The 12,524-nt window shown below is 56.4% G+C and overlaps 1 protein-coding gene across 1 annotated transcript; it reads right to left on the bottom strand.

Moving 5' to 3' along the window:
• Positions 1-71: 71 nt before the first annotated feature.
• Positions 72-9,550, bottom strand: SLC35D1 (solute carrier family 35 member D1). Its single transcript, XM_086753667.1, has 12 exons — positions 9,345-9,550; positions 8,919-8,952; positions 8,734-8,820; positions 8,409-8,476; positions 7,889-7,960; positions 6,985-7,053; positions 6,582-6,684; positions 5,960-6,052; positions 3,799-3,866; positions 3,382-3,460; positions 3,002-3,084; positions 72-2,215 (listed from the first exon to the last, which is right to left on the bottom strand). Exons 1-12 carry the CDS (start codon positions 9,548-9,550, stop codon positions 2,107-2,109), a joined length of 1,071 nt encoding a protein of 356 aa, XP_086609793.1. The 3' UTR covers positions 72-2,106.
• Positions 9,551-12,524: the final 2,974 nt, after the last annotated feature.

Genomic DNA, 12,524 nt, shown 5'->3' on the forward strand with positions numbered 1-12,524 from the left:
CTCCCACGTTCTCTTGCCGCTGCAGGGACACGAGGGCCAGCTCCGGGGGCAAGAGCAAACAAGGGAGGAGGGAAGGTCATTGCTTTATTTTAAGCCAGTACAAAAATACATAGGCACATAACTTTTTTTTTTTTCCTGTCAGCACTGACATATAAAGCCTGCCATACATTCAAATAAAAAGGACACTCTTTTAATCACTAAAATGGTTGTTTTGTAAATAGATTCTATATAGAAAAAAAAATTTAGTTGATTAATAGCATAGAAAATACTGCTGTAGGAACTCTTGTTCGCTTGCCCAGTGTACACAACACCATCCAGACCCTGGCACTGAAGGGTGCCTGGTTACAAACAAAATAAGCTTTAAAAATATTTTACTATTTGGACAACAAATCTAACCAGTAGATTAAAATAAAATAAAATAAAATCAAATCAAACCTTCCGACAGAATCGACATCCTGACTGCGAGCGCCTCAGCACAGCGACGTCACGAGCAAACGAGGCAACGGGTGATTTGCAAACAGTTCTGTTCCCGCGAGTGAGGCGACGGCGCAGGCCTGGCTGAAGGACCCCAGCTCCGGCACGCCTGGCCAGAACGATTCCAGGGACGGGATTTTTTTTGGAGCAGGGGCCGGCAGACTCCCGCCGCATCCTTACCAGCACTGTTACAGCAATTCTCAATCACGTAGAAAAAACTTCAACGTTAAGCACGCCAATAAATGCAGCTTTGCCAAAGAGCAGGTACATTTTTAGGAAATATCTTCCAGAAACAAATTTTACTGCCTACTGACACTGTTTTCCTGGTTACCAAAGGAAAAAGTATATTAAAAACTCCTCATAAATATATAGTTTTACCTAATTTTTTTTTTTTTAAACCAAAGTTATAAACAATTCTTTTTAAACCAAAAGGCAATCCAAGGAGAGACCTAGAAAGAAGTGCTGTACAAGACAAACTTTAAAAAAAAAAAAAAAAAATTATCAATTAACACTGCCTGATGCATTAAAAAAAAACATTCTTTTAACGGGCCACAAACCGAAGACAACGTAACACATGGAAAACTGAACTGTGGGACAAGGCTGGCCAAAGCTAAGTGCCCCACCCCACCAGCCCTGCGCGTTTCCCCTCCATTTGCCAAAACCAACACCTCTCCCAGGCGTGTGCCGGCTGGGAAGGGGCTTGCAGGGGCAGGAGCGGCAGCCTGAGCTTCGCGGCCGAGTTTTCAGGACTGAGGGAGGAGGCTCCGCACGCAAGCTGGGACAATGGCAGCTCTCCCGCAAATCCCGCAGTGACTCCCACCAGCTTTCCCAAATTCAAAGGTTTTTGGGGGAGGCTGCCAGCCGCAAGGAGTTCACTGGTGGCGGGTAAAACCTTCACGTTGGGAATGTTCCTGAGCCTTGGAAAAGCAACCTCGGGTGGGAAGGAGAGGGGCGAATGTTTGCAGGGCTCTTTGAAACTAAGGAGGGAAAACCCAGCTTTAAAAGTGGGTTAACAGAACAAAAACAAAATTAAAAAAAAAAAACAAAAACCATACGTTTAGAGAGCACTGAGCGTTCAACAAAGGGGTTTTGGCCCAAACCAGGAGCATCCCGCAGCCGCAGCTTTGCTGGGGGAACACCAGTGCTCCCCCAGCGTGGGCGGCAAGGCCGCAGCTCCCCTCCCTCCGCCCCGCTCCCCTGGGACAGCAGGGCTTCGCCCGCCCCTCGGGGTCCCCTCCCTGCCCAGCACCGCAGCCTCGCCTTCCCGCAGGAGCACGTGCTGCCCGGCCCAAGGGAGCTGCACCGAGAGGAGAGGCGGCCAAGGAGGCCGAGGGTACGGCCCTCAGCGCCGGCCCGCTCCTCCGCACTTCAGACGCGTACGTCGCTTCTGCCAGACTCTACTGCCAAATCTCAGCATGATTACAAACCCATTAATTCCTGACGATCAGACTTAATTAGAAATCCTCTTCCCTATGCAGTTATCCTCCCAGTAATTTGTAAAGGCAGCAATCTCGCTTGTGCAAATTAAGAGCATCGCCGTTCCTCCGTGGCAGATGCCCCGATTCCTCCCTGCATTCTGCCCGTGATCAGCTGAACAGAAGTGGGTTGCTCCCAAAGCCAGCCTTCCCCTGCTCACACCGCGCTCTTTCCTTTAATATCCATCTTGATGCTGGCTTCGGACTGCTTGCTCATTTGCTCCTCCGTGAAAGTGATGTAGGAATACACCAGGCTTCCAGCAATACTGCAAAACAGGGGCGGGATGGAGAATCAGCCCTCCCAGCTCCGAGCCGCAGGAGCGACGGCCGGCTGGCTCCCTCCCGCACCGCGAACCTGCCACCGCCGCCCGGAGGAGACGCTGCCCTTACACCAGCACCTTTCTGAGTTACACGGACCTGCCCTGGGCAGCCACAAACACCCGCTGCCGAAGAAGAGTCAAAAAATGTGGGTAGGTCAATGGTCAAGGATCAATTTGCAAGAAAATTCAGTTTTCCTCCTAAGAACAGATATTCTGTTGAATTTGTACCCAAATGCTCGCTACCCCGAGTCCCCAGTTTCTGAAGGAACCCTGATGAAGAACAGGGGAGAACAAGACTTTTCCCAATGCAGGAATACAGCCCAGACCAGAAAGGAGACATTTCCAAAAGCTGTGCTAAAATACCAGTTGAAATAAACCAAAAAAGAATTCTTTTGCTACCTTAACGATATGATTCAGGTGCAAAACTCTGAGAACAACTTTAGTTTGCTGCTAAAACACGCTTGTGCGTTCTCCTGGCTTAAAAAAACCACCCCGAGCCTGGCTGGGAGCTCCCCACAGCCCGAGCCGCAGGCGGGGACCGAGCGGCCGTGCCGGCAGCACAGGGCTGCGAGACGCGGGTCAGCACCGCGCTGGCTCCTCTGCTGCGGCGCAACTACCAATCCATTGGGGTTGTTGTTTTTAAATAATGTTGAGCCAGTCAAATCATTTCGGTTTCGTGGCGATTTTCACTTGCAAACTGTAATCAAAACTCTGAATGCCCGACGTTCTTACCTGATATTTAGACCAATGAAGTTTGTCCATGTAAAAATATAGTCTCCTCCAAAAAACATCCCAATATAGGTTATTAAAATATTCTGCAAAGGAACAAGATTTTTAGCAACGAGAGCGTAAATTTCTCTCCAGCCCAAGACAAGCCTACGCTCTGTGCATTAAAGCAAAACGGAGACGGGAAACCCCGGATGCAGTGGGAAAGAGGCAAGCGGGTTCGAAGTGCGTGGTTTTAGAGCCACGCAGAGCCGGAGGGACTCGTGGCCCCCAGCACGTCCCGAGCGCTCAGCCAGCCCCCACGCCAACAGCAACAGCCGCTGCTTAACGCGAGCCCCGAGCAACGCTTGCTGCAACGCCCGCCCGACGGCAGAGAGAGCGCTTACCTTAATGCAGCCAACTATTGTAGTTGTAAGAGCAGAATTATACTGAGTGCAAAGAACCGTGGAGTACATCAAAATAAACCTGCAGGAGGAAGAGCGGACATCAGGCGCAGGATGCGCTTCGGGCGCTGCCATCCATCCCCGCATCCCAAGCCCTCTTTTCTAGAGCGGTGTTTGTACCACTGCTTGCTTTTTTTTTTTTTTTTTTTTTGGCTAAACCTGCACTGAAGCAGGGTAGGAAATAATTTTCATCTGATCTCTCAGAAACTGCATCCCTATCAGGGCTAAACATTTATATATATAAAAATATTTTTTTTTTTTAAGCCAGAACAGCTCAGACCACCAAAATACACTACTGCTGGACCCCCCACCCAGCCCCCTGAGGCAGGCAGCACCCGCAGCAGCAGCGCGCGTCCTTACCCCATTACACACGACAGCGTAAACTGCAGGACGAAGAGCGTGTCTGCCCAGCCCTGGTACTCCATCGCCTGCAAGAAGCACAGCGTGAGCCTCAGAGGAAGAGGAAATGCAGTAATCCACAGCAAGACGAGAAACAAACCCCCGACATCGCGTCACAAAAAAAAAAAAAAACAAAACACAACGCAGCCCAGCGTGACATCCTGGGGCTGCAGAAGGGCCAGCTGCCCACAGCATCGCCTCCCAGCACAGACCATCACGCTTCTCCTGGAAAAAGTGGAGAGTAACAGTCGTGCAAGCAGGTAACCTCAGCCGGAGCACCCTGCCAGCCGCAGTGACGGCTCTCCAGGCTTCCAACCTCCGAAAGGGACGGGAAAAGTTCACAAACATTTTGTAAGTTTTAGGGGGGAGCTCCGAAGAGTCTTCACTCGGAACCAGGATTAGGGGAGCAAATTGCAATGCTTGGAGAGCGCGGCCCAGGGGAATTTAACCTCTAGGGATGGTGCCGACAAAATTTTTAAGTCTGGATTGCGTGGTAGGGCTTTTTTCAATTGTGTTTTGTTTGGGGTTTTTTGGGTTTGTTGGTTGGTTTGTGTTTGGTTTTGTTTGTTTGGGGTTTTTTTGGTTTTTTTTTGTTGTTGTTGTTGTTTGGTTTTGGTTTGTTTTTTTTTTTTAATCAGCTGGGACAGTGCTTTCCCACAGGGACACGAAATGCCAGCCCGGAGGGACCCTCCTGCAGGCATCCGTCTACTCCACCCCAGGAATTATTTGCAGGGCTTTGCTCACCAGCACGCCCACGTCCGCCTCGCGCAAAGCACGGCATGACAAGACATCGTTACCTTTGATGCTCGTTAATGAGCTACAAGATTTAACACATCCACACGTACAAGTTTGGTGGAAGGCTTTCCTACGCAACCCCCCCCCTTCATGGCCACCCAGGAGTCAGCCCCCGTCCCGGCTCTGCCCCGGGAGCCGTCCCCGTGCGAGACACGTTCGGCCGCGCGCCCTTCACAAGAGGGTTTTTCATCAGGCTGCAAACGTGGAGTTTCCTGGCAGCAGCCCCAACAGAGCACATCTTTGTCTGCCTCCGGCTGCCAGGAGCTCAGCCAGGGAAAAAGTAGTTTATTCAGGAAAAAAAAAAAAAAAAAAAGGCGATTTCTGCACAGGCTGAACAGAGGCGGCACAGTGCAGCACAGAACAACATTTCGCTCCCCATCTGCCTGCTCCTGCTTATGAATGAGGACTTTATCCCTAAATACATTGGACTTCATCCCCAAATCCATCCCAGTGAGTCGCCCTTTATGAAGGGCAGGGTCTGAGCTACCTTCACCCCACGCCACCGCTTCTCCTCGCTAATCGCAGCTCGTTATCTTAGCGGCTGCTTACCAGGGCATTAAGCTCCTAATGAGGGGAAAAAAAAAAAAAAGCCAGCAGGCTCTCCCTGCCTGGGCACGGCTAGCGGGGGGACAGGGGTGTCTGCAAGGGGCCAGTGGCACCCACGGGCGTGGGCAACACCAGCTTTCGCCTTCCCAGCCCACGGAGAGGACGCCCCTTCGTGCGGGCTCGAGAAGTGAGCGCTCCTGCTCTGGAGAGCCAACCGAGCCGCACATAAGTGAGCGTAATAATAATTAATAAATAATAGTACAATAGAAACTTGAAGCATCCGGCACCGCACGTAAATCAGCCCGTGCCCTGACGGGGCGGCGCGGGCAGACTGACCTCCAGAGCTGTTCACATAACGCTGCCCCAGTAAGAGGGAAGGGCGGAAGGAGGTTTGAAGAAGCCCATTTATTCTAAAAATACTTGACTTCTTTGTTTTAAATAATACTTGTTTTCACTTATTGCTTTCACACTTCCTCATTCCTCAAGCGTTACAAAAATGGAGCAACTCTGCGGATGCAGAGCCCAACGGAAGACTTGCAGTTACCTTCTGCGGCTTCCCTCTCCACCCCAGACCCCAGCCTCCAACCATCCTTCACCCCAGCCTCTTCCCTCGGATGCTACGCAGTGCTAATTTGGAAGTGAGGGATAACGAACTGCCTCACAATAAGGCGGCAAAGCTCCAGAGAAGTGCATTTTAACAAACAGTGAAACGTCCTTCCAAGCCACCCATTTTAAGTTACTCTGCCACTCAAGATTTTGCTTTTGGGGGCAGGAGTCCTACCTTTTGCGCATCTCCGGTGAAATAGGCGATGGTCAGGGTGGGAAGGATCATGAACAGTGCATTGTAGTACAGCAGACCGTATTTTCCCAGCTCCTGGAAAGAAGGAATATCTCTATATTTCAGTCGGTTCCAAACAGGAACACAAAAACTTGTTCATGTTGCTACGGAAGACTGGGTCCTGTGAGCTAAATCCACGTGGAGCTCTCAGAGAGAGAAGAGTTGGAGGGGGATTTTTTTAATATATATACATATAAATGTATATATTTATAATTTTATATATTTTAAATATAGATATGTTAATATAGGTGTGTAAATACATCTATAGATATAAAACAGGCATGGGTAACAAGCTTGCAACGGGCTTTACGGTCACCGCCAATCAAAATGCCGTCGCTTCGCTGTCGCGAGGGACTGCGGTCGTAACCAGCGCTGGGGCACGACTTTGGCAACGCCGGCACCCAGAGCAGCGCAGCGGCATCGCCAAACCTTCCGGAGAGGAGATTTTGGGAGAGAGACAGGGTAGCACCGGGCGAGCCTCCCCCTTTCACCCCCTCGGGTGCAAGCTGCTGCCAAACCAAGCGCAACGCCGCCAAGGCCAGAAGGAAGCCAGAGGTCAGCCCACCTTTGAATCCAGCTTCTGTTTCACGTAGGCACCGTTTGCAGCTGTTAAGGCATCGTTAATAAGGATAAAAATATATCCTTCCAGATCGAACGCCAAGTCAGCGCTGGGAAAGGAAAAAAAAAAACAAGTTAAAGCTTTAAGCCACGCCAAGCGTAACGCTCGGAGGATTCCTTCCACCTTTTGTTTAGCCAGTGACCTGTCAGAAAAAGTTAATTCTGGGAGGAGGAACTGGGATTTGGGTCGGTAAAACATTCTTTCCTACTAGAGAGCATGTCTGAGGGTAAAACAAGGGCAGTATTTTCTCTTCTCGGGACGCACCACGGTACTCGATTCACCGCAGCTTTGCTGGCTGGCAGGGACCCTTCAGAGACACGGGAGAGGGGACGGCAAAGCCGGAGCTCACCTAGCAGCCACGAACGCGCCGAGGATCATCGCAAATACTGTCATCTGAATACTCCAGGAAAACTTCTTCCTGAAAAGAGAAGTGGGAGGACACTGCCGTCATTCAAGGTTAAATCTTCACCAAAGGAACGTGAGGACTTTGGAGAAAAGCAGGGAGAAGCCTTTCCTCCCAGCACATACAGAGCAGGGAAAGAAAAAACAAAGCAAAACAACTCATGCAAAAGTAGCAAGTAAAAGCAAGACGTTTTTAGGCAATTATCTCTGTGATTTTTAAAAAAAAAAAAAAAAAACACACACCAAAAAAAAAAAAACCAACCAACCATAAACATCTTGGCATCGATGAGAGGCAAGTTTCTGGAGTGCTACAACTCTGCCTACGGCAGCAAAGGGCACGGGGCGCCTGGCACCGCAGGGGGACCAGCCCAGCACCGTGGTGCCAGCCCCGGTGCTGCCGGCACGTGGTGCAAGCGGTTTTGGGGTCTCTGCAGGCACCCGGGTGAGGGAGAGCTGTTAGCAGAGGCGGACAGGCACAACTTCCAGAGCGGGACTGCCCGGCCAGGCTGCTGCACGCAGAGACAGAGCGCGTCCACCTGCCCTGCGCCCGGCAGCCACGCGTCTCGCCCTGCTCCCTCCGGGCAGGCGGAGAGGCAGCGGGGAACAAGGGCCGCGCAGATCGAGGCAAGTCACTGGAATAATCACCACGCTGCCGCTCTCTGCATCCGCTTCCTCCACCCACCCTCGCTGCCAAAACCCAGCTTAGAGCCAAAAACCCCTGACCGCACACATCTCCGACGCACGAAAACTCACTGACGCGCCGCAGGGCATTCCAACACCTCCTGACTTTTGTAATTCTAACCGGTATCTGTCACCGATAGCCCAGGAGAGGAGGGGCATGGAAGACTCACTTGAGCAAGAATCCTTCGGCAAACATTGTAAACAGGATGGAGAACCTTCGCAGGACGGTGAACATCGGCAGGCTGCAAGAGGAAGGGTTAGCAGGGTGAAACGCTGCCAGAACGCAGCGCCGCGGCCGCTCCGCGAGCAGCGGGACGAGGGCTCCGGAGAACAGAGCCCTGGGCGAGCCCACCGGTTTCCTTAGGGAAACTCCGTTAGTCCCACACCCAAATAAAAGTTTCACTTAGGTCAGACTTTGTCGGGGTGAGGGACCCCGGGGACGGCCCCAGACCCTCACCCGTGGCAGGCGATGGCCAGACTCACGTCCCTCCCGACCCACAGGCTGGGGGAAAGCGTTTGGAAAGGCGCAGGTGGCTCGTTTCAGCGTGGGCAGAGGAGGAATCGCCATCGCCCCGAGCAGCTCCCGCTTGCGTCACCCACGCCCCTGCAGAGCCTGAGGGCCCGGCAGCAGCTCCCCACGAACACCAGACCCCCGCAAGGACCCCCCCAGTAGAGAAAAGCCATCCGTACTTCAGTTTCTTTGTGCTGAACAGTCCTGTGATCTGGTTCCCAAAATACAGAAGAGGTAGAGGAAACGTCTGGAAAATTATAAGATAACACACTGCGTGAGCAACCCGAAAAAGGCAGGGAGCTCCCCAGCAGCACCCCCATTTTATAAATATCTTGGAAATTATTTCCACCCCGTGATGGAAACGTTCACCCAGGCACGTGGCCCAGCTCCTCAGGCTCCCGGGGCTGCTGAAAAGCCCGGGGTGCCCACCGCGGGCGAGGGGCCGGAGCAGAGACCACTGCCCACCCTCGGGGTGGGAGAGGGGTGCCCGGGGAGGGGGCTCACCCGCCGGGGGACGTGTCTGTCCAGGTCGGGGAACTTGACCACCCTCAGCGCCTTGCCCGCCTGGAGCACCGCCACCGTCGCCACCATCTGCAATAAATTGGGGTGGGGGTCAGCCCCGCAGCCCCCAGCGCAGGGGGACAGCAGGGAGGGGATTTGGGGGGGCGGGGGGGGGATATCCCACTTACCTGGCCCAGCCCCACGCACAGCGAGGAGGGGAACCTGCGGGCAGAGAGGAGACATCAGTGGGGGGACCAGCAATGACCCCCCCCCCCCAAAAAAAAAATGCAGAGCCCGTAGCCACGAGGGGCACTGCCCACTCCCCATGGGGAGGCGGGGGGGGGGGGCACAAGGGGGTGGGCAATGGGCCGGGGGTGGGGGCAGCCCCACAGCAGCGGGGTGCAAAGGGCCCCCAAGGTGAAGGGGGGAGGGAGGGGGTTCAGAGGGGTGCGCGGCCCCCAAGGGCTGGGGTGCGGGGACCGGGGGGGTGCGGGCACCCAGGGGAGCTGTGCCGGGGTCTCTCCAGGCGGAGGGGCCGCGATGCGGAGCCCCCCGGAGGAGCGAGGCCCGGTGTTTGGGGGGGCGGGGGGGGAGCCCCCCGGCGCAGGCCGTACCCGTAGGTGGTGAGGACGCTCTTGTTGACGACGACGATGAGGAAGGAGCTGAGGCCGTAGAAGGCCGCCGCCAGCAGCTTGAGGAAGAGCGTGAGGCCCGGCGCCGCCATGCCCCGCTCCGCATCGCCGGGCGCGGGGGCTCCCGCGGGGGCTCCCCCCTCGGCCCCGGCCGCCGGGCGTCTGCGCGCTGCCCGCCGCGACGACATGGCTGCGGGGGCGGGGCCTCGGCGGGGGCGGGGCCGGGGGCCGGGGGCGGGGCCTGAGGGCGGGGAGGGGGCGGGGCCGGGGCGGGGCGGTTGGGGGGGGCTTTGCACAGGTTTGGGGGGGGGTCGTTGCGTAAGGGTTTGGATGGGACGTTGCACGGGGGGTCTGGTGTCGGGGGGCTTTGCACAGGGGTCTGATTCCGGGGGGGGGCATTGCACGGGGGTCTGGTTTGGGGGGCAGTGCACGGGGGTCTGGTTTTGGGGGGGCAGTGCACGGGGGTCTGGTGTGGATGGGCAGTGCACGGGGGTCTGGTTTGGGGGGGGGCTTTGTGGAGGATGGTATTTTATGGGGGTCTGGTGGGGGGGGCTTTGCATAGGGGTCTGGTTTGGGGGGAACGTTGCATGGGGGCCTGGAGGGGGGTGGGCTTTGCACGGGGCTCTGGTTTGGGGGGGGCGTTGCATAGGGGTCCGGCGGGGGGGGGCTTTGCACTGGGGGTGTGGTTTGGGGGGGCTTTACGTGGAGATGAGGCTGGGGGGCATTGCACGGGGGCCCGGTTTAGGGGGGCGTTGCGCGGGGGATTTATTGCCCAAGGTTGTGTTACGGGGGGGGGCAGGGCATTGTGCTGCAGTCTGGCCTGGGGGGCGACGCGCGGGAGGGGATCACACAGGGGGCTGTCCTGGGGGGGCACGGCCTCGCACAGGGGTTTGGCCTGGGGGGGCATCGCACAGGGGCCTGGTACGGGGTGGGGGGCACGGCAGGGGCGAGGGGATGCGTACTCCAAAGGCGCTGCGCCATGTGCCCCTTCCTGGATGGGGTGGGGGTCCCTCCCTGGGTGTCCCCCTCCCTCCCCGCAGCAGACGCAGGGGGTGGGGGGCACAGGTCGGGGGTGCAGACCCAGCACGGCGAGACGCGGGGGCCCAGCACCCCACGGGGGCGGGGGGTGGGTGCCCTTGGGTGACCCCGCACGCAGGATTTTGGCAGCCGGCTTTTCCCTCGCAGAGATTAAATCTTCTCCTCTGGGCCACGTTCTGCCCGGTGGAAAAACCCCAAAATAAGGCGGCTTGAAAAAAATAATTTTTTTTTTTTTTTTTTTTAACATCAGAAATCTGGCACCGTTCAGGATTTCGCCGGAGGCTGAGAACTAACACGTGCGCCCAGCGCCAGCACCGCTGTGGTGCCTTGATTTCCACCGCCCACCCATCCCGCTCGCGGCGGGGACACGCGTCCCACCCGGGACGGTGGCTTTTCCGCCAAGCGCCGCGGGGCCGGGGCTGCACGGGGCCGGGGGCTCGGGACCCCACTCTGGGGTCGTTCCCGGCGGAAGGAGGCAGAGCAGCCGCGGGATGGTCCGTACCCTTGGCCGTGGTGGAGCTGGCAGAGGAAACGGCCCCTTTTCGAGAGCTTTATCCTCAATTATTTCCCCGACGTGTCCAGACCTGCCTGGGCACGGCCGTCCTGGGAAACGGGGCATCACGGCCCCGTGGGCACGAGTGGCTCCTCACCCTTTCCTCAAAAAAAAAACCCACCACCGGCTTTCACCTTGGCGTCACCTTCCTTGTTCCTGCGCTAAGCCCTGCCCGTGCCCCCGTGCCCAGCGCAGCTCCGGGTACGACACCAGCGCTTCGTTTTTGGCAGCAGAGCCCGTTCCGGCCCGACCTTTCCTTCCTGTTAAACCAGGCCTCTGACTCACCGCAGCAATTTTAGCGTGCCCGGCCAGCAGCGAGCCCACCAAAGATAACACACGTCAACTTAATCCGCTTCAATCTCAGTCCCGTTCGGCGACCGGCTCAGCCGGAGGTTTCCGCCCGGTGCCAAACTGGCGACGACTCTGGGGCGGGGGGAGCCTGGTGTGCCGCCTCGGCTCCAGATGTGCGCACCTACGTTGCTGCCCCGGCTCCAGATGTGCACGCCCGTGGCGCTGCCCCGGCTCCAGATGTGCACGCCCGCGGTGCCGCCCCAGATCCGGCTGCCGGGCCCTGGCTCCAGATGTGCGCCCTTGCCGTGCTGCCCCGGCCCCAGATGTACACCCCTGGCCCCAGATGTGCAGCTCTGGCCCCAGGTGTGCACCCCGTGGGGCAGAGAGAGGGCTGGGATTCCCCCCTTGGCCCTTTTTGGGGCTCCACACTGGGACCCCCAAGCCACAGCAAAGCCCACCCAGAAGTCAAGCCCCCGTGAAAATATTTTTTGATAGATAAATGCACTAATCATGTATTAAAATGCATTTATGTGATGCATTTTTAATTAAATTAAATCAGAATTATGCGTTAAAAATGTATTAAAAAGCACTGAAGCTAACATTCCCACCGAAACCCTCCCGATCTTTCTTGGGGGGTGGGTAGCTACGCTCTTGCTTTCACCCCCGCTTCCCTTTCCCCCAAAAAAAACCCCATGGATCAGCCAAAACCCAGAGCGGCCGGGGCGTACCGGCAGAGGAAGGGTCTGCCTCGGCCCGGGGCGGGCTGGAAATCGTATTCCTCAGCGCTTTCTTGGGAAGGCAGAGGCGGGCGAGCGGCGCGGTGTTTCCTGTGGTTGCAGCCTCTAATGAGGTTACCGCTGTTATCGAGGGTAACTCTTCAACCGGCGCACAAAATAAAGGAGCGACGGGAGCCGGTGGGACGGAGAATCCCGGAGCCTCGGCCCCTTCCGCCCCTCGCTGCGGGGGCCTGCGGCCCGGGATGAGCCGGGGACCGGCACAAGCGAGGGGGTGACGCTTGGTGTGCGAGGGGAAACCACCCCAGTCTTTGAGGAGCCTTTTTTTGGGTTAGGAAAATGTTATTTCACTGAGGGGGCTCAGCCCGGCTCCCCGGGACCCCTCCCCTGGATTCCCATCGCCTCGCACGAAGCCCCGCAAACACAAAAATCCGTTTGGGATGGACTTCGCCTTGCCACTCCAAATTCTGTAGCGGCTTCAAGACCAAAAAGACGACCCCCGCCCCCCGCCCCGGCCCGAGGCTGTTCTGTGAGGGTTTTCCCATG

Source organism: Chlamydotis macqueenii, chromosome 8, assembly GCF_036417535.1.
Source record: "Chlamydotis macqueenii isolate bChlMac1 chromosome 8, bChlMac1.mat, whole genome shotgun sequence".
Lineage (NCBI taxonomy): Eukaryota > Metazoa > Chordata > Aves > Otidiformes > Otididae > Chlamydotis > Chlamydotis macqueenii.

Excerpts from the sequence above, each read along its gene's own strand:
- SLC35D1 (XM_086753667.1), bottom strand. The coding sequence starts at position 9,550 with ATGTCGTCGCGGCGGGCAGCGCGCAGACGCCCGGCGGCCGGGGCCGAG. Across the intron at positions 8,821-8,918 it reads TGTGCGTGGGGCTGGGCCAG|ATGGTGGCGACGGTGGCGGT; the intron begins GTAAGTGGGATA and ends AATTTATTGCAG. Across the intron at positions 3,867-5,959 it reads TCACCGGAGATGCGCAAAAG|GCGATGGAGTACCAGGGCTG; the intron begins GTAGGACTCCTG and ends TGCTTCTTGCAG.